The 21,236-nt window shown below is 41.2% G+C and overlaps 1 protein-coding gene across 18 annotated transcripts in view; it reads left to right on the plus strand.

Annotated features, from left to right (window-relative positions):
* The first annotated feature begins 221 nt into the window (after positions 1 to 221).
* Positions 222 to 21,236, plus strand: part of tcf7l2 (transcription factor 7 like 2) — a 163,662-nt gene continuing 142,647 nt past the window's right edge. For 7 of the 18 annotated variants that reach the window (XM_088323944.1, XM_088323945.1, XM_088323952.1 and 4 more), the window contains exons 1-3: positions 222 to 912; positions 1,030 to 1,096; positions 1,208 to 1,332. In XM_088323944.1, coding sequence (XP_088180070.1) covers positions 724 to 912; positions 1,030 to 1,096; positions 1,208 to 1,332 — 381 coding nt within the window. In that variant the 5' untranslated portion in view covers positions 222 to 723. The remainder of the gene's footprint in view (positions 913 to 1,029; positions 1,097 to 1,207; positions 1,333 to 21,236) is intronic. The other 11 variants (XM_088323949.1, XM_088323954.1, XM_088323948.1 and 8 more) reach the window with 4 other exon arrangements.

Below are 21,236 nucleotides of genomic sequence, written 5' to 3' on the forward strand. Positions count from 1 at the left end.
ATTTATAAAATATCCGATAAATTTGGGCTGGGGTTGTCGTAGTACTTGAAAATCTAAATAAAAATGAGGAAACGGTAAAGCTATTTCTTGTGTTAGCCCGCCCATGTGTGTTTTTGTTTTTTCATGTGCGATTCACCGCTTGCATTTTTCCTGCAGTGTTGCCCTCAAGTCTAACTCTCTCTCACGATCTCTATCTCGCTCTACTCCTCCTTTTCTTTTTTCCTATTTATGAGACGTCACTTCAAGTCCCTCCCCGTTTGAATCTCATTAGTTTCTTGTGTGTTTCTCCCTGTCAATAATCCCGAATCCAGACTCTCTCTATTTCCATCCCTCTCTATCTGTCAATCAGCGCCGCCTTTGAACTGAAAACCACTCCGACCAACTTCAACTCTCTCAATCCGAGCGCCGCGGCTCCTCTCTGGCTTTTTCCGCCAAGAGCTTCCTTCTTTTTCTTTTTGGGGACTTTTTTACATTGGGACCGCGAACACCGCACGCGGTGTGTGTGTTTTTTCCTAACTGGAGGGGGGAAACGCCACCAACGACAACCCCCGAAGTCGCGGAAAGTGGCAGTTTTTCGACGGCGAGTGGTCATTTTTGAGAAACTACACAGGAAAAAAAGTTTCTCCTGTCGGAGATATTCCCTTCCCCTACCCCCTATTTACTGAAAGCAGCTAGACGCCTTCAAGCAAAGCTCGTGGGGGGGAGAAAAAAAACGGGAGCGAAATGCCGCAACTTAACGGCGGTGGAGGGGACGACCTGGGCGCCAACGACGAAATGATTTCCTTCAAAGACGAAGGAGAACAGGAGGACAAAATCTCGGAGAATTCGTCGGCTGAAAGGGATTTAGCGGACGTCAAGTCGTCGCTTGTTAACGAGTCGGAAACAAATCAGAACAGCTCGTCCGACTCCGAGGTAAGTTTTTGGAACTCCTCGGCCGCCCCCGCGGGTCAACTACCGGCGAGATAGCCGACAGGTCGGCCTGTTTCTTCCCGTAACGCATTTTCCGTGTTCTTTTCAACCTCCCTTAAGGTGGAGAGACGGCCTCCACCTCGGTCTGAAACTTTCAGAGACAAAACACGAGAAAGTTTAGAAGAAGGTGAGTTCTTGCGTTAATTTCTTACTCTCTGATTTGAGTTATATTCTCAAAAACAACTTTTATCCCCCCCTTTTTTTTCTTTCTTCCGCAACTCCGGTCCCGCCATGTTAGCAGCGAAAAGGCAAGATGGAGGGCTATTCAAGAGCCCACCGTACCCGGGCTACCCGTTTATTATGATCCCCGATCTCACGAGCCCCTATCTCTCCAACGGATCACTTTCACCCACGGCACGCACAGTAAGTTTGTGATTTTTCTGTTTTTGTTGACACGGACATTTGCAAACTTTGTTAACGGCGTCTCGGAAAACGGGGTGGGGGCGGGGGGCGCGGATGGTGAAAAAGTTCCCCCAATAAGTCGACTTTTCGCGACTGTCCGTGAAGGGTACATTTGGAGAGGTTCCAGAGTCCTGTCTGTCATCGCTGCTAGCATGCTAAGTGGCTAATGAATAAGGGGCTTTAATAGGAAGGCCAAGGTGTGTGTGCGGTGCGCGCATATACAATTCTAATTGTTTTCCTAAAAATAACAACCATGAAAAAATATCATAAAGGTATCTCACAATGAATAACACATTGGTATACTTGTCAACTTCAGCTAATTGCTCCGCTTATAAACGATAACAATTTCCCATACTATGCGATGATAAACCTTACAAACACATCACGGCATATATTGACTAAACTCAAAACAGACCGTGTAGAATAATAAAAATATGATTTGGGTAGTCAGGTTTATTTTCCAAATAAATGGCACAAACAATTCTTTCAGCATGTAAGCTCTTTCCTCACTTGCTTATTATACATAGCATTGCAGGATTTCTCAAGCTTCACGTTCATTGCCAATCTACGATGACGTTGTTGTCTGCTACCAGTAACCGAGGTGATCTAAATTAGAGCCGAAATGTGCAAGATGATCGGTTCAACAAAACAATTAAAGCAAGTAAAATCCTCTGCAAAATGCTATTCACGTTTCACAAATTGAAATAATCAAAAAATAAACCAAACACGGGAAAAACGTATTAGTTAACAGGTATGCATTCGGCCAGTGTTTGCTCAGCCCTCATCAAAAATGCCCTTTTTTCTCCTCTCAACAATGTGTGAGCTGCACTAGTGAAATCTGCAAATAAGCTGCAAATGTGCTGCTATTTACATGTGTCAAAAAACATTTTTTTAACCATTCTTATTTGTTTCCAATCTACAAATAATATCAGTGTTATTTTTAGGGTCTTAGGGCGAAATGACAGGTTCATCAATAAATTCATGTTATTTAGCAGGGCCATAATTATGCGTCTCGCGGATTCCCACCGGGGCTACGACGAGTCTCAAGCGCCGTAATTCCCCCAAGTTCCTCCATTTTTTTGCATTCCACCTTTTTTACTTTAAACGTTTACAATTGCAAGTCATGCGCTTTAGGACTTGTCATCTCATTTTACAAGTTTAAGGCGAAGGCGAGGAATTTAGGAAATTGGAAACCTCCGAGCTGCAATAGACCCCTCACCATGCTTCTCAGTCCATCTTGAGCATCTCATATTTGTTCCCTCCATTTTCTATTTTGCACACCTTGAAAAATAATATGTTAGACTCTTAAGATAAGGTTGACGTTTTTGCCCATTCTTTAAGTGTCTGTGTGATAACTTCTGCTTTTTATTATTGAAAAGCAAAAATCCGGGCCTTTTATCTGGCTACATTTCCTTCTGTTGTTATTTCAAGTCAGTTGCTCTCGTTGATTTATTGTAACACAAACACAATTTGAATACACAGACACTAATGTGAAGCATTTCCTTGTAAGCAGATTATTGTGAAAAGGCGTTAGACTTTTCTCTTTAAATTCCAGTGCAATGAAATTCTTTTATATTTCTTTAATTGCTATGTAGAGATTTTTCTCCATTTAAAATAAAGGGGCATGCACATTTATTATGAAGTCTTTCCTGTCAGGATTATCTTGAGGTAACGTCGATCTTTCAGCATCCTAAATTTCCTAGCTGAGATCTCATTTGACCCAAATCCAAAATAACATTGATTCTCAGAAAACATGGCTGGTTTTTTGGATGGTAGATTGGATCCCTTAACCACTACGGTTGTAGGGGCACCATTTCCTTCGGTGTGTCTTGGGCAAGTACAGCCTGGTGGTGTCAAACAACTTAAACACCAAATTTAAGGCCTTTTTTTCACGAGTTATTTTTTCGTTTTATTATTGGTGCTTTCCATTTTTAAAACATTGAAGAGAGATTTTGATCTTTGGAATGTCATAGCATTTTGTGAGGTTTCATCCAAGTGTCTACAATTGGACTTCCTCAAGCCTGCGGATAGTCTGTAAATAACCCCCTACATAACACACCCCTGCCGTGTTCAAGTCATTAGCGCCTTTGAAGTGGTCGGTGCGTCTAATATCAATGTATTCGACTTAAAGCCGGCATTAATAATTCACTGGGACATTGATTAGCTGTCTGTTATGCTGCAACTTTTTACAAAGACAAAGAAAAAAGGGGTCCTTATTTGGATTTAGAATATTTTTTTGTTTTTAAGATTTTTTTCAACAGCTAGGGGTTAACATAACTTACATGACCTCTGACGTAAATGTTTTGTCAGTCACTGCCGAGTCTTGAGAGGTTGACAATTAAGTATAATTTAAGCTTTTCGACATGTGCTCCGTCTTTTTAAAAGAGCCCCCACCCACATTTCCCCCTCTTCCGCTCTGATTGGACTTTTTCTTTAAGGCACCACAAAGACTTGTCAGGCTGCGCTTGTCTTTTTTTTTCCGTCTGCGGACAAGCGGGTTTGTATAAGCTTGCATCCCACCGAAAATAGGCAATGTCCCCCTGCCCTTCCTCCCTGACCAACCCCGTGGACTCATTTTTAGGAGTTTAGCAGTTGGATGTTTAATCGGCCCCCATATCGGGAAACTGGTTTTCTTCTCAGTTTTTAAAAAACACACTGCATCTTGTTTTCTGAATTTTGATAATGCATACGGCTGGCTTTTACTGTCCCTGAAAGCATGCAACGATGAGTTTCTTTTGTATCCATTCTAATCGTCGCACCCGCGCAACGGTATCTGCTAAACATGGCGGCATTGTCAGCACAACAATGCATCATCGTATGGATTACATGCATTTGCTCTCCTGTAAATGGATTTTTCCCTTTTTGGCATAAAATGGGGATTTGAAGAAATGTGTGTGTTCGTGCGTGCGTGTTGCTACTCTTTATAAAATCGGCTTTACATACTAATGGGGTCTTAATTGGTGTCTGCAGGGGAGTACGGACTTTGAGTGGGGGACATCAAAATTGCGCAAGGTTGCCGGGCTTTTTTGGTAATCAATTTGATTGACAAAAACTATGGCAGGAAACGCTTCCATATTTCTTTCCTCAACTCTTCAAATTTGTTTTGCATTTAAAAAGTTAATGTTAGGAGACTGCAAGGGGTTGAGGGTATAGAGGGGAGTTTGGCACGCTAAAATGCTGTGCCTGCGAGACGTTAAGAGCGTTGCGTTTGTTCTGCTTAATGAGTCTGAAATATAATTGTTCACGTTCTGCCATCAGCAAGGAGCAAGGCCGCAAGTTTTTTATTATTATTATTTTTTTAAACAAAACAATAAATCACCCGCATATTTGCACCATGATTCACGTGGAGCCTGACCTCTCCCCGGCTCGACATGTGGTAAATTGTGAAGTCAATGAATCACAGATGTAGAGGTGCAGGAGGGAGAGCGATGTGGGGGGATTTTGGAGAGGCGGTACAGTAAGATTTTTTTTTTTTTGGTGCCTGGTGTATGAATGGAAAACAAATTTGCCGTAAATATTTACTGAAAATATGTGCGTTCACGTTCCCCACCCTTCCATCATCCTTGCTCACGTGGCCTAATTGTCTTATTCTGCATATGTTCGTGGGTTGAGCTGTCACTGTCTGAAATGTTTAAAAATTAAAACATGGATGTGTCATCATATTTTTAACTGGTGCGTAGCGATATAAAGAAAAATGACAGTTGTGATGATGTAGGAGGTTGGAGGGATTTCAGCTGCAGTGAAGTCTGGTTTAGATTTTTTGTTGAACTTATTTAGACTGTTGTTTTAACATCTTGGCATATTTTTAGTTTTATGTCGATAGCCTCGCACAAAGGCATTCGTTTAGCAGCTGTGCGATAGAAACGTCTCGCCCCCCTTTTAGTGTACCCTCTTTTTCAGACACCCTCCCAAGCTTCATTCTCCCCCCATCTCATTCGCTCCCTTTTCCCTTCTGCTTTTGGTTATTTTTTCTCTTGTGCGGTTCTATAACGGCCACTCCAGCCGCACACAAAAAGATAGCACTGTACATCTGGAAAGCTCACTTTTGTCATCGTGTTAAAAATTTCTGCGCTCTTCCCCCACTTCACCGGCTGTTAAATTTACGTCTGTTTTCATACCCCAATTTTCTTCTTTGGGACCTGCAGTAAAAATGTCAATTTTTTTTCCAGAAAAAAAATATTTGTTGGGAGCAAGCAAGCGGCAGACTGTATTTGCCTTGACAGCAAAATCACTGCCTCAATAGGCTTTTAAGTGGCCACCGTGGCTTGATGGATTGTGATGGGTTGGCTCAAGCACTGATAAAGTATAAATACGGCCACAAATGCCATATTATTTTTTCTGTTTAAGTAGATTGAGGTTAAATAATTCCACTTGAGGTGGTGGAAGTTTTGTTAGCCATTAGATTTGACTTCATGTCAACCGGACTACCATAAGCACTGCTAGATTCAGGAATAAATAAATATATGGCGGCGGGGGGGGGATGTTCGCTGGAGCCCATCACAGCCATCTCCGGGCAGTGGGCAGGGGACACCCTCAACTGGTTGCCAGCCAATCGCAGGGGACACAGGGACAGACAACTTACTCGCTCAGTCACACCTAGGGACAATTTGGACCGGCCAATTCACCTGAAATGCACGTCTTTGGAATGTGGGAGGAAACCGTAGTGGCCGGAGGAAACCACGCAAGCACGGGGAGAACATACAAACTCCGCACAGTAAGGCCAGTAGCTGGATTTGAACTCACTCAGGAGGTTCCCACGACCTCAGAACTGTGCCGCACACGCGCTAACCACTGCACCGCCGTGCTGCCCGCAAGCAGTTATATTTAGGTTAATTCTGATAAACCTTGCGTCATAGGTTCCAATAGAACCTAGGTTTATTTTCGCAATAAGAAAAGCCTTAATTGCGCTTCCAGGTAGAACAGTTCTAGTAGTCATTGTCAATTCAACAAAAAAATCTGTTAAGTGGAGACGTAGAACATATCTGATAGATCCCTACCATTGAAATCTGATGGATGTGGTTTGTTACGTTCACACTTCTGTACATAAACCGAGCGCAAACTACTCAAAAAACGGACAATAGTTCCATGTCTTGTATTTTTTTTTTTTTTTGATAAACTGTGTTGTTTGGAGAAATCCTAAGGGTTTATTTCATTTTTGTTCGCACAAAGATAAGCTGTTCAAGTGTGTTGAGAACCATAAAACTTATAAATCCCAATTCATTCCTTCAATTACTCTTTTTGAGGCAACATGGTATTGATGGTGGTGAAATGAAGTTGACTTATATAAACAGTTCTCTCAAGTACAAAATAGGTTTTCTCTTTTTGTTTGCCAAAGTTGATACACTAATAAAACCAGTGGACCTGATTTGGTGGGTTGCTACTGGTTAAAATTCAAGTTCATTCACACAGTAGTAGTTGTAATAGAGGTGGAAGAGTACAAGAAAGCGGGAAATATGTGCAAACGGATTGGAGTGGAGAGGAGGGAGTATGTGAGGTGGGTAGCAGGGGCGCCTGTATGTGGAGGGGTTGCGTTGTGGGGGTCACCATGACAAAAGTCTTCTGAATGGAGAGCATAATTGCTGGTTATCACGACAGTTCCTGGTAAGATGCCCAAGCATAACCATGATAAAAGTGAACACTTCACATAACCATGGCCTGGATGCAGGAATGGAACTAGAACCGGCAACGTTTCCCGCACGTGTTGAACTCCGGCTGTGTTATCCTGGCTTCATTGGATTTCGCAGCAAGTTTAAGAATGGGTCAAAGTGCACTGACATGCTCATCAGTGACAAAACAATAGAGGACCTATTTTCTAGACCGCCACACATGGCATATTCTCCCCTTCTCATGAAAGCTCGTAGCAACTGTTCAGTGTCACTGAAGTTACTAACCTTAACATGTGGCCAGATAAGGAGCAAGTAACATTTTCAAACCTGAGTGACAATACCATTGCAAAATAACAAATCAGACTAACTTGGATGATTTAAACATGACCCAAAATGTGTGCAGTTAGAACATATGCTTTATTGTCTTTTGATTATTATTATTATTATTATTACTATTTGCAAAATTAATTATTTTTGATAGCTCAACATTCCCATTCTATTCACCTTTCATAAAAACACTAAAACGGCCCCAAAAATAGGTTGAATAATAGATAACTTTAGTTCCTTTGAGTTCTTATTGAAAAACATTTTTCAGATTAGGATCACTTTACAGCAGTGTGGGGCTGGCTGGTTAGCATCTCCACCTCACAATTCAGAGGTGCCAGGTTCAATTCCAGCTCCTGACCTCCCTGCTTAGAGTTTGTATGATCTCCCTGTGCTTGCATAGGTTTCTTTGGACACTCTGGTTTCCTCCCAAATTTTCAAAACATTTATTGCTTTTTGATTGGTAGGTCCAATTTTTCCCTAGGAATAAGTGAGCGCTTTGTTAGTTGTCTGTATCTTTGTGCCCTTTAAATGATTGGCAACCAATGTTTCCATCCATAATCTGCACCGCTTATCTTCAGTAGAGTCGCGGGTCCAAAGTGTCCTCTCCCTCTAAATTCAAATCAAGAGAATATTTAATCCTGGCTGGAACCAACCTGACAAAGCTATAGTAAATATAGGTTAATTGATGGAAAACATATACCGATACTATAGTATTTCTAAATATTTGATACAAAAACAGAATAAATAAGTTGTTTTTGTTTACCTACTTGGCAGCATGACATTGAGTGAAGAATTCATCCTGGTCAACAACTACACCACAGGTCTCAAAACAACTAACAATATAATCAAATCAGTTGTCAGTATATCCATTCACTTTGTTTTGGATCCATTCACTCAGTATGCTATTTTAAATCGTGATCTATATTGGGTTCTTTTATTGTTAAGAAAACTGGCGATTAAAACATTAGCCTGTGTATTCTTAATCTACTAATTAAACTTTTAATTGTAGTGGCATAAACTCCGAGGGGTTGTGTGCAATTGTGTTAGGAAAAAAAAACAGCGCGGGGGCACTAATGAGGCAATCCGCCATGAAAGGTGGTGGATGTGAAGCCGCATGCGAAAGGTGAGGGAGATTTGCCAGCACACGCCGCAATAAATTAATCTGTTAATCAATGGATTATGGCAGCATTTGCATGTAAAAGACTGAATAAAGTTTGCGCCATGGCCTGAACATTCCAAATGTTTCTAAAAGTAAACCCTTTCAATGTGCAGCCGTGTTAAAACTTTCCCTCTTTTTTTATTCAACCCCCCTCCTCCCAACGTTGATGAACAAATTCCATCAGAAAAACGGATTAAGACTAAATTCCAATGTTGGCTCCTAAAGCAGATGTTATAAACCCATTTACAGAATAATAATACTTCTTGTTAAGCGACAGATGTCAACTTGTGCAAAGCTCGAGATAACATTTCATGGGAACAGCTTGTTGTGGCCGCACATGGTCCTACCCCATGCATGTGAGCCCTGCAAAGCCGTGTATTAAAGGCAATTGACTAAAGCGAGGCTCATGCACCTCCAGATACTCAACAGCTTCAAAATTGATTGCTGAACGGACTCGGTGTGGTGTTTTATTAAAGTTTGTGATTTACTCTTTCATTGCATTGCTTTACCTGAGGCTTTATCCAAGCTCTTACAAGTATTTCCCTCCAATTATCTCCACTTAAATAAGAGCATTAGTTTTATCTATTAAAATTGACCTAAGCTTGCTTTATACAAGCTTTGGAATTTACAAATTATTTTTACAATATGTTTATTTAATATATGGTTGAAGGGTTTTAGTTTACATTTTCCAATTATCACTTTTACAACATTATTCACACAAAATCAAAATCATGCCTCACTGAGCTAAATTTAAGATAGGCTTTTCCTGTAGCCAGGTTCTCAGACCAGGCTGGCACCATGTTGGTTTCTCCCTGGCTTACATCATCTAACATTGGCAAAGCTTGCACTGTTGCTCATTTAGAGGCCACCCATATAAAGCACTACATGACTGAGTGAGAAAATCTAGTAATTATTTCACTCAATTAAGGCCATTCGAACCACTCAAAATTGTCAGTGTATTCATCTCAGCGCATTACATCAACCGTCTGGTTGGGGTCGATTCTGAAATTGAGCAAATTAACTCACAGCATTGAGTGAGTTGTCAATTGGGCTTTTTCCATGGAAATGTCAAAGTGGATGAAGTGACTTGTTTAGACAATGGTGTCCAGCCAGTTGGGATTGACTGACTGACTTTTTGACAGCGATAGCAAGACTGTGAAGGCGACCAGGCGTTTTGGCATTTTTGAAACGTAAGCTGATGCAATCTATTCACCCTGAAATGGCTTGTTGGATAGGAATAATCACGCGCGGCATGTCTACCTGCTCAACAATTGTGTTTGTCTTCTTGCATTGAAGAAAGGCAGAAATGGGCAAAGCCCTTCCCAAATAATGGAAAAATATATATTCAATCTCCCGTGTAAAAAAAAAAAAAAAGTTACAAGAATCTTCTGTGTGCACCTCCCTATAGTTTCAGTCTCCACACCTTGCCTCTTGGAGAATTGGACTACATCCTGCCCTCTCAGTAATGATGGGTCTGGAAATGAAATTGGGACAAGTTCTCATCCAGCAGGTTCCCAAGTGGCAGTTTCTTTTCCTATCTGAGGGAGTGGGGGACATCTTTTTTTAGTTTAAAAGCCACATAAGTGAATCAACCCCTATAGAAGTCCAAAATTAACACCGCAGAATGTGTCTTTGGAAGCTGAGCTACAGTTGCCATCCACTCAAAAGTAATATTCTAAATCAGTGTTCTCTTTTATATACACTAACACGGGCTTTTGCGCTAAACCAGCTCGGTAGCCTAGATGGTAAGGCGCCTGCTCGAGACTGAGGTCGCTGGTTCAAGCCTCGGCCGAGTCATACCTAAGACTTACAACATTGCTTCTCATTGCCTCCCTGCTTGGCGCTCGGCATTGAGGGTTGGAATTGGGGGGTTTGGTCAACTAATCACTCCCAACACAGCAGTTGGGTCCAAAATGGCGACGCCCTGTTTGGCTGCGGCTGCATCGGCTCGCTACAGTTTAACTGTACGGGTCAGGTGTATCGACATTTCGTTCTGTGTGCATTGTTACAAAGAATGACGATAAAAGTAAATTCTACAAAAGAATTCTAAATGATACAGCCTTCACAAAATAAAACCAGCGCAAGCCATAGGAGTCACAAATAGGAAGTTATTCTAGGCCAAAATAATGGCATGCCATTCAAAGGTTGATATACGATACCTGCAATGAATCAGAAACCACAGCCCTCATAATGAAAGTTGAGATTAGAAACTGGCATCACCATGCAGAATGGCGTCTGTCATGTGACACACGTTGCAGTGCCCTTTTGAACCCGAAGGGTCCTTATCTCAATTTTTATGGCCACTTCTATCTTTATTGGCTGCCACATTTTTGCATATTTAGAATATCAATGAGATAAGATAAGCAGAGAGGTGAGCCCCAAAATGCGGCGGAGAAACACTCCCTGGGCTGGCTGCCGGGAGTCTGGCTGACTGTGGAAGCCTCTCAGTCTTGTAGGGCCTTATCCATATCTGCAACGGGACAGGCAGCAGCTGGCCTCCACTCTTATGCACAAGAATCTGATACGCGCTGTTTGAACAGTGGGTTGTCTCAGGAGCCCCGGGAAGGAAGTAGCTGTATGTTTACATAGTTGAATTATCCTTTGCCCGCACCCCTACTACCCCATCTAGTGTCTAATGCACTTCTGTTCAAACATTCCCAAGTGTTGAGATGACCCCTACTGAACAAATGCTCAATGCCTGCCCAGCACGCTTGTCTGTATTCTTTTCTGAACAAAGGCACTTTATAACCTACTGTGGCCTTTTCAACCAGCAAGAGTACTCTATGAAGTCGTACACAGCACAATTGATTACACTGAGACAAAATGGAAGGTGTTGCACAAATGAAGAGACAGATGACATGCCGTCTGACATGAGCTGGACATTGACATACGGCCCAGTCGTCAAGCTAATTGTTGTTTGAATTAGCCGTTATGATCCGATGACAAATGTCTCTTGCTATGGCTGCCGGAGCGGAAAATGTTTCCAGGGGATTGGAATGATCTTTTGCGAGTGTGTAAACCTGGCTTCAACAAGATGGATAAACGCAATTATTGGGCAGACCTGGAGTGGAGGGAATCCATTTAAAGCCCGTAAAGCTCAGCATGGTCCGCAGTTAATTCATTTGGCCAATTTGCGGGGTGATGTACGAGTGTCAGGGCACATTAGTCAGACTGGGAAAGAAGCATGTGTGTGGCAGCTCACTGGTGTGGATGGGCGTGTCTGCGCCAGGGAGACTTTTTAGGGATTATGGAACACGTGATGCTCATTGCTTGCGTAAAAATGTATTTGGTGGATAAAAACAAATGAAGCCTGTACACGTCAGTCACAAAAGATCCAGTGTGTGCACCTTGCGGGATTGCATTGCAAATGAGGTTGGGACATGTGGTCACAGTCCAGCACATGCCTGAGTGAATACAAGCCCCATTTACCAAACACCACTCTCAATCAGGTGGTGCAGAATCTAGCCTACCCAGTTATTTCTATGTCTGACTTGGGCCAAAGAGTTTTCTGCTAAATGTTGATGCCTAGGGAAGGTTTTATTTCAACATCCCTCACAAACTGTATGTTCCTGGGTAACATTTATTGTTCTTTGTAAATGGTCTTTATGAGTTATGCTTACATTTTCTGGCCGAGGAACCCAATGTTTAACTGGAGCAAAACCAATCAACAATTGCAAAAATGTTAATCAAAAATAATAATATTGCAGTTTCTGCGTTGAAGGAAGTTTTGGTGACTACACTTAAGACTTATTCTTTCTTTCACACATTTGGAACAAAGCCCTCTTTCATTATGATGCTGCTTAAGTAAGTAACTCTTGGATGCAGAGTATGTGTGTTACAATTTGTCACCTGACAGAAAAGTGCAAATATTACGGGTGTGAATATGGAGGCTTGTCAAAGACAGGTGCCAGTGCTGGAGCCTCAGGCTTGACACACAGCAGCTGGCGAAAGACTTAAGGCTTGTGGTCAAGTTCGGGTCAGAGACCTTGGGTTAAATTCCCTTCTTGATCGTGAATGAGCTGGAAATTCCAAATATGGATGAAATCTGGTTGCTGAAACCAACTTATTGCATTTATAAATCCAAATCACAGAAAATAAACCATTTGTATAACCTTGTTGCAGACCTTCTCGTACATGGTTTTTTTAAACCTACTTCAAGATATACAAAGAAAACTATGGTCCTGAATTTTATCCGAAACTGTATCATTTGAATGGTTGGCATTGCCTAGTACTAGAATTTTGAATATGCAACTTAGTACCAGTATCTATTGTGCAAGTTTGATTCAGTTTAATGAATTAGGACTGCCAATAATGCTGGGAATTTATCAAATAAAAATAAATTGATACATTTGCTATTTCTGAAAAATGGTAGCTTGAAAATTTGCAAAGGATGCATTTTGTTATGAAGAGACTATACTTCTACAAAATCGAGATATTAATTTTTCGGCCAGCAGTTTTTCAATTCACCTTGAGACCATTGAATTGTGTATTATGCCCTTAGGGTGTTGGCTGTCATATAAATCACATTTTGCATGAGACTGCATTATTTTGAACAACTTTGAATGCCGGCTGCCTTTATAAATGATGGCAACACAAACATGGAAAACATTAGCAATGGAGTGAAACAGCATCTTAATGGTCTGGAATGCCATGAGAAGTCTTTGGGGCAATCCAAATCATCTTTGGCAGTGTGAAAATATAGCATTCTAACGTTGCATGTGCACATTTCATCATATCTCCTCTAATTTGACTGCTAGCTCCTGCCCAATGTGCTTGCCCAATCCCTAGGGAGAACAACTGTTTTTTGTTGTCTATAGGCATGAAGAATTCATTTCCTGATCTTGGAAAAGGATAACTTGTGGAAGTTTTCTATACGCTCCTACAGATCGTTTTACACTGTTAGTCCAGTGGTCTATACACTACAGTTCCCAGTTAGTGGCGAGATGCCAGTCTGACTTTGGTTGCCAGTTGGACAAATGTTTTTCACTACTGCTGGATATAGTTTCACACTATGCAGCCCAGTTGTGAAGATATTCTATGTATCATTTTCAACATCTGAAGTGGGGATTGTCAGACTTATTTTAATAATGTTACCTGGACAACATTGCATGGAATGCACACCATATGTTTGGACTGTTAGCACAGATAAGATACTCTGCCATTTAAGGGACAAATACATTACAAAACTGGCACAACTCAACGAGAGTTTTCTTTGTTGGCCTCTTGAGCTCCTTGGCGAGACGACAAGATGTGGTGAAAGAGGCCGGAAAAAGTCAACCTCTAATTGTTTCAAACTGATGATTAAGGCATAAGCATGGGTGGATACTGCGATGGGATGGTTTTCACTCTGGGGGTTTTATCTGGAAGGAATGGAACCCGCTGGGAATTTTAGGCCAATGACAAATGCTTGTCATAAAATAGACCCCGGCTACCAGGAAAAAAAACTCAACTTCACTTGGCGCACATTGAGGAGAAAATTGTTTTCTTCATGTTTTCAATTGGCCCTGCCATGTGGTTTCCTCGGATAGGCTGCCTGGAGCCAACTGCTTCCACATTAGCCTTCTGTTCTGTTTTTATTTTCAAGAAAAATAAAGCCCGTGTCTTGAACACCACAACGACCAGTGCCAAACTTCACAATTTCCTAAAATCCTAAAAGTCATTCCGCTGTATTTTTATTTTTTTCTAATCTCTGTGACAATCACTTCCACCTGCTCTATTCCCCAAGCCTTACACTACTTTTAGCGCACCCATTTTCCCCCTCGTGCTTCAATGTGCTGTGACTTAGTGAATCACAGCAGAAATGATTCAATTGAGCAAAAAGTAATTGAGACACGGCCTCTTTGCCATATGTCCCGTTCCATTAATGCTTTTTGTAAATAAATATGACCGTTTTGAAAACTGAGAATAGTAGTGGTGGATACCAGCAGCAAAAGCTTGAAAGTAAAAAATTAGACTTAATATAGCTGGACTGATTATTATATTCTTTTAAAATATTTTACACGATGTCTTGGTTTGCGTTAATAAGTAGTGGAACAGTTGACATGCATATTTGATTGAAGTGTGTCTATTAGGTTTGTTAAACGGCCTCAACTGTGACTGCTGTTTCGCCTCTTATTTTATGTGTAATTTTGTATGGACTCCTGAGCTTTGGTTTCCCTTTGAAAACAATCCAGAAACTAAAAGGCCTGCTTCTCTTTAGCACACTTGCAGGGTTTGCTAAAGGGCCCTGCAAAGCTCCGTTATTCGATTTCAAGCCTGATCTGGCTGTTTTTGCAGCGTAAAGAGGACATTAAAGACTGGGGATGGTGGTGGTGGGTGAGGTGGCAAGCTAATGAGTCTTTGTGTCAGTGTGAGCTCGCCAGGGTGGCTGTGCTTGGAGCCCTATCCACTGCATCCGTCATTGCAGTAACACGCAGTGAAGGAGAGAATCGTACACCCCTGCCATCATCTGATTATGGTGAACAGGAGCAACAGACCTATTAAATACATTAGCACAGTTCAGCCTGTGCCTTGCTATAATTTCTACCAGTTCGTATGAAAAGATACAAACATCCTCTTGGTTAGGTCCTAAAAACTAACCATTTAAATTGCTATGGTGACATTATGTTGTGGTTGAATTGTGCAAAGCAGGACTCAATTGATTTGACACTATCACATGAGTGATTCGGGGTCAAGATCTTGCCCAACCTTACCTGTTGATTCAACCTCGTGTCTGAGAGATGGATATATGCGTAAATCCAACCATCCATCCATTTTCTTTATTGCAACTTCTACTTTGGGGGCTTTGATGTGACATTGGTTGCAACTTGTAGTTGTTGCCAGCCAATTGTGTACCTATAGGCAAATAACTGTTCACAGTGACAATTTCAGGTCTTAAGTGAACGTAACGTAGTGAAAAACCAGACTTAATACATCCTCCCAAGCAGCTGCGATTTTTAACCCTAAGACTCGGGGCCATCTCCGGAAGCCTTGTTTCCAAATAGATCACCATTCTGACATATGTCTTTGATGTCAGAATATTTTTCAAACTATGAAAATCCATCTACCGAGGATGCCTCAATAATGTTCGTTTTCTTGACTTTTTTTGCCTCTATCCACTACTACCCTTCAAATTCCCTTCCCATTCCGTGCAGAAATCCCTCCCCAGCCATCTCTCTCAATATGTGCTCTGATTACCTCTCCAAACTGGCAATAAGTTGATTGCTTTACAGGGATGATGTAAGCCTCTGCCCAAGGGTACATCAGGTTGGATTTTTCCTTCTTTATCTTGTAAAGCCTAAATTAACAGCTGGTCTGGTCTGAGTTCTCCCGGATCTGACTAAAGGATTAGGCTCGGTTCTCATGCGAGTCAATCCAGTTTGATTTATTGCAGGTCTATCAAAAAAGATCAATGGGGAGTCCTTTTGAAAGTAAACCCTTAATCGCTCTTTGCACTTACGTGTCATCATAGCGATTTTTTTTCTTTTTCCCTATTTCTCACTCCCTCATTCTTATTCTTTCCATAGACCTTCTGTGTTTCTTTCCCTCCTTCTCCTACACCACACCCTCCCCCAATCTATGGTAGTGATCTGCCCCACCAACAGTATCAGAGTTGTGGAATGGATTTTTTTCTTCTTCCTCTGCTCATTAGAGCTGCCTTGCCAGAATGGATCACTGAGTTGAGTATTGGCATTCTGTGGTTGTGCTTGCAACCTTTGTCCCGCTCACGTTTTGTTTGACTGAACTTTTTCGGTCTCAAGCCCATCACTCATGCTTGGCTTGGTAATCAGTAAGTTGAAGAATTAAAGAAAACATTGTTTGCTTCATAGAACCTCTGATTTAGTGATCCATATTTATGTACGCAAGACTGAAATGACAATGCTACTGAAAAAAAAGGCTCTCTTTGGGAATATGTTTGTCCTTAAAGATTTTTGTGTTTTGCAGAGCTGTTGTAGTTCTGTTTTGTGTTTTATAGTGTTTTTTTTTTGCATTTCTAAGTTTTAATGCATACAACCTAGTTTGTGTTTCACAGAAATAATGTACAAAGTGCATTACATTTGGGTTTAGATTTAGTATAGTTTGAATTTAGACAGATTTTTCCTTGCTCAAGTATGTACTGTAATCATAGCCAATGTAGCAGGCCGTTATCCTAGTATACAATAGATGTTGGCTTAACCATTTATCATAACAAGGGTAAATAGTGTAATTGTTAAATATATTCACTGACATTAGTTAAGTACGTTACATTGTAGGTCTGTCATTTCAAGCAGTGCCAATTTATTTAAAGGTAATCCATGTAGAATGACACATACTCAAAAGGATTGGGTTACAACACTTTTTCGCCTTATTAATTGTTAAGTTATTGTCAGACTTAATGACGAGCAACATTTCCTTCTGTAAAAAAATCTGGTATATTCATCTGCCAAAACAAAATCCATACTGGTCTGACATTACTTGTTAGTGGTGTTCTAAGGAACCTGCAAATGTTCAAAGAATAGCATTGTATCAAAACAGGGAGACAAGATAATTTAGTCCATTGATTGGTCAATGATGAATCTATACTTAGTGCTTTCTTTCCAGTACAAAGCTGTGAAAAAAAGTACACGATTGCACATCTTAGTACAGGGGTCGGGATCCTTTTTGATTCAAAGAGCCACGAAGGCAAAATATTTTGACAATTTTCTTTGGGAGCCACTCCATATGTTTTCAAACAAACCCGCTCTGCAGACAAAAGCTTATTCTTAAGCACATTTTATTTCACTGCGTGATATTTTTTGATTTTTCAGAATATGTAAAATAATAATAATGCCATAGCCTGTGCCCACTATCAACAAATATACAACTTTTAATTTACTGAAACCGAAACTATATAGATTGGCGGGGCCTATTTTATCTATGAGCAAGATGTACTCATGAAAAGAGCTGTACCTGGCTCGCAAGCCTTATGTTCCTGACCCCTGTCTCAGTATACCACACCCTTTCGTAGTTGAGCAATCAAAAACTGGCCAGATCATGATTTAATGTCCTAGCGGCTTTTAGGAAACATGACTTTATACTTTAATCCAGTGCAGGGAGAATAGATATGACTTCACAAGCCAAGTTCGGGAATGTGTGCAGTTTTTGCGTGGAGGAAAACTAGATTTTTCTATTTGCTATTTGCTAAATTTTACTATTCTACCTTAAACAATTGACTTCAACATAAACCGATTTTCCCCAATATCTGTGCGAAATGATCAGTGATTTTCAGGTTTGTCACGCTGGCATGCTCTACCTAGCTGACTGCCACACAGACCTGGGGTTCTGCAGGGGTGGGATGAAGCGGGGCTGACAGGATACGTGGGAAGGAAGGGGCTTGCTGTCAGCCAGCTGGACCTCTTAATCCTACAGCCTTGGGGAAAGGGTGTGTTAGTGTCTGCATATGTGTGTGTGCATGTGTGAATATTTAGATGTGTGCAATAGTGCATGTGTGTGTCTGAGTTTGTCTCAGCGTCAAATCTCTCATACAACTTTCACAACACTGTGCCCCAGCTGAGTCCATGTGTGTGTGTATTTGTGCTTCATTGAGACAACCAAGGTTTGTTTACTCAGTCCTGCCTTTAACACCGATCTGTATACTCAGATCCAGATGAGTCCCTCTCACCAAACGACATGGGAAGAAGGGAGAACTTCTGATATTAAATATCTTTCCTCGCAGTTTTCCAGTTACAGTGGGACCTCGGTTATCGCGGTTAATGTTATTTTTTAGACCTGCGAAGCTCTGAACCCGCGAACGTGGAACTACGAAGTAGCAGCGTCCCTTCAAAAATGCTTAAAAAAATAATGTTTTTTTTTTTTTGTGTGTTTTTTTTTTCATTATTATTTGATTTTATTATTATTATTTTTTTAGACCTGCGAAGCTCTGAACCCACAAACATGGAACCACAAAGTAGCGACGCCCCTTCAAAAATGCTTAAAAAAAATAAAAATAAAAGATAAAATAATTATTTTATTTTTTTATTATTATTTTTTAGGCCCGCGAAGCTCTGAATCCGCGAACGTCGAAGCGCGAAGTAGCGAGGTCCCACTGTATACCCACTTCAAGTCACTTTTATTTGTACATCCCTTAATCACAAAATGTCTCAAAGGACTGCACAGGATTTCAATTACACCAATTACGCCTGATCTTAAACCAAGGAAAAACTCAAAACCTCAGCAGGAGGAAAAAAGAAACCTTGAGAAAGGGCCTCACAAGTGGGATTCCCCCTTCCAGGATGACCAGTGTGCAATTGATTTTGCATTGGGTAGCATTACACAAACATAGTGAACAACAATAAAAGAGAATGATAGGAAACATGTTGAAATTTGTCCAGAAAGTGCGTGACAGCAACAACGCCTCAACCCTATAACATAGTCCAAAAAGTCCATAACAGCAACGACGCAGCTTACCATCTCTGCCGGCTGGTCGATGCAGGGGTTGACATGCCTCAGGTCCAAATGCTGGTCCGCCGACTCGTGTCAAATCGTCCTTCTCCCTTGTATCATCACTAGCCAGGCAGTCTGAAAAAGACCGGAAAAGAAAAACATATGGTAGGCATCAATCATAATATATTGAATCGAAGTGGGTTACACACCAACCCTAGTGAATTCACCACTATAACCACTACATATTCATTTTGATGTATTTGATAATTTAGGTTCCACCTTATATACTACATACTAAGAGTATCATACCAATAGGGATGGCTGACAACTGCTTAGAGCAGGTTTTTGTTTTTCTGTAAAGTTAAGATACATTTTAAAAATTAGAACTCATATTATTGCTGCTATTCGAACGTTGTAATACATTCATTGGGATGTTTTCAATAAAAAGGTGCAACAATGTAAACAAAATATGTAAAGGTAAATATAACATCTCTTTGAAATGGGAGTGACAATATTACAGTAGGATAACTTTTGAGATGTTGATTTTGTAATTTTTTCATTTTTATTTTGAGTATTAGAACGTAGTTAACGAAAAACTATCAATACGAATACCTAAACATATTTAGAAAGGCTAAACCTAATCGTACCGATTTTGCTATAACTGAGTTGTACATAAGATTTCAGTCCAAAGCTTAAGCTTCTCTAAAAGGATGCTAAAGCACCAGCATAAAAGCGGTCATGTTTGTGTTTATTTATTTAAGATTTTGAAAATCGCTCATTACCTTAAATGTTCTATCCACCTATTAGGATGCCTGTGCAACATGGCAAAATATTCCGTCGTGAGGACAAGGCAAAGATCCACTGTCTATAGCTACACTGCATACAGCCAGGAACCACCTAACTTCTCATATTTGATTTCCCCTCAATGAGAATACTGTACACCATAGGTCAGGAACCTATGGCTTACGAACCATATATGGCTCTTTTTATAAGTACATATGGCTTGGAGATCAAATTTGACCATTACACATTTATCTAGAGCGTTCCAAAGTAATTTGGTCAAACTGCGGTTTTGGTACATGTGAAGGCAAAACCACACTGAGACAAACCAATGTTCAGTCCAGTATATATCGGGCATATTTTTAACAGTAAGGTTGTCGTATGAACATTCCTTATTTTGGCAGTAGGTCGCTAAGAAATAATTTGAATAAACTTGAAAGAAACATCTCCTGGATGCAACTGGGATGCATCATCAGTGATTTATCCTGGGTTCATTGAGTGTTTCGGGTCTCGCAACATCAGACACTCTTGCTCAGGTGACCCAGCCAAAGGTGATCATGCCTTAACTTGCGTCATAGTAGCAGCCCACAGAATCTGCCCTTTTGAGCCATAGCCAGCTAATAGCTTTTTCTGCAGCTTCGCTAGCGGATTTATTGGCTGCCCCTGTTACACCCAACTGTCCAAGGTCTTTAAAGTAGGATCGTCCTGCAAAACCTCTGCAGCTGACCTCTATTGGCTCAAAAAGAAAAATTCCAGCCCCAACACTTGCACTCCTCCAACAGATATTGATACTTTGCACGTTTCCTTTCATTGGCTTCCTTATTGCGCTCTTTGCATGGGACTGTGAGTTCCAGAATGATCAGGTGTTTTGAAGCCTCAGAGGTGATGATAATGTCTGGTCAGAGCGATGTTGCTGATATATGCTGGGGGAACCTTAGTTGTTTTCCAAGGTTGACGTGCAAGTGCCAATTTAGAGGCAATGCGGAGGAGTCCTGTTGTTGTCTGTGCACAAGGCCTGGGTTTCTCTCGTGCCTTCATGAAATTTTCATCCTTGCTCTGGGCTTAATGGTATTTGCCCATGTTGCTTGGTGAGCAACTCCTTTCAGAACCTGGTCATGGCGCTAGCGATGGCGACTGTTAGCTGGGGACTTTGGGCAGCTGCTGAAGAGATGTTCCAAGGAGCTTCTTCCAGAGCAGAGTTAACAGGAGAGTGTCTTGCTCTTCCCCCACACATGAAGGTTCGCTGGGCGTGGTAGGACATTGTAAACTGCCTGCACAAGGAACCTAACATGGTGGAAATCTTCATGATGATTGACCAGGTCACTCTGCGCTGCAATGTTTTCTCCCACCTTGTCCATGCTCCCTGTTTCCGGAGTCTGACTGCCTTGCTGACCCGCTCTTCCTCCTCACCTGCTCTGACCTCTCCCTGGAGAAGATGGCGTCTCTTTTCCTTGGTCCTGGCTCACTTTGGTCTTTGGAGAGAAGCTCTCACCAATGCCAGGACCCCAACCAGTGTCTTCTGCCTCAGTCATGACTCTGCCTCATCCACTTCCTTCTCAGCTCTCCACTTCCTTCCAGTTATCACTTCAACCTCAGTTGATGACACCTTGTCC

The sequence above is a fragment of the Urocampus carinirostris genome, chromosome 19 (genome assembly GCF_059441175.1).
Source record: "Urocampus carinirostris isolate Australia breed hairy pipefish chromosome 19, RoL_Ucar_1.0, whole genome shotgun sequence".
NCBI classification, from domain to species: Eukaryota; Metazoa; Chordata; class Actinopteri; order Syngnathiformes; family Syngnathidae; genus Urocampus; species Urocampus carinirostris.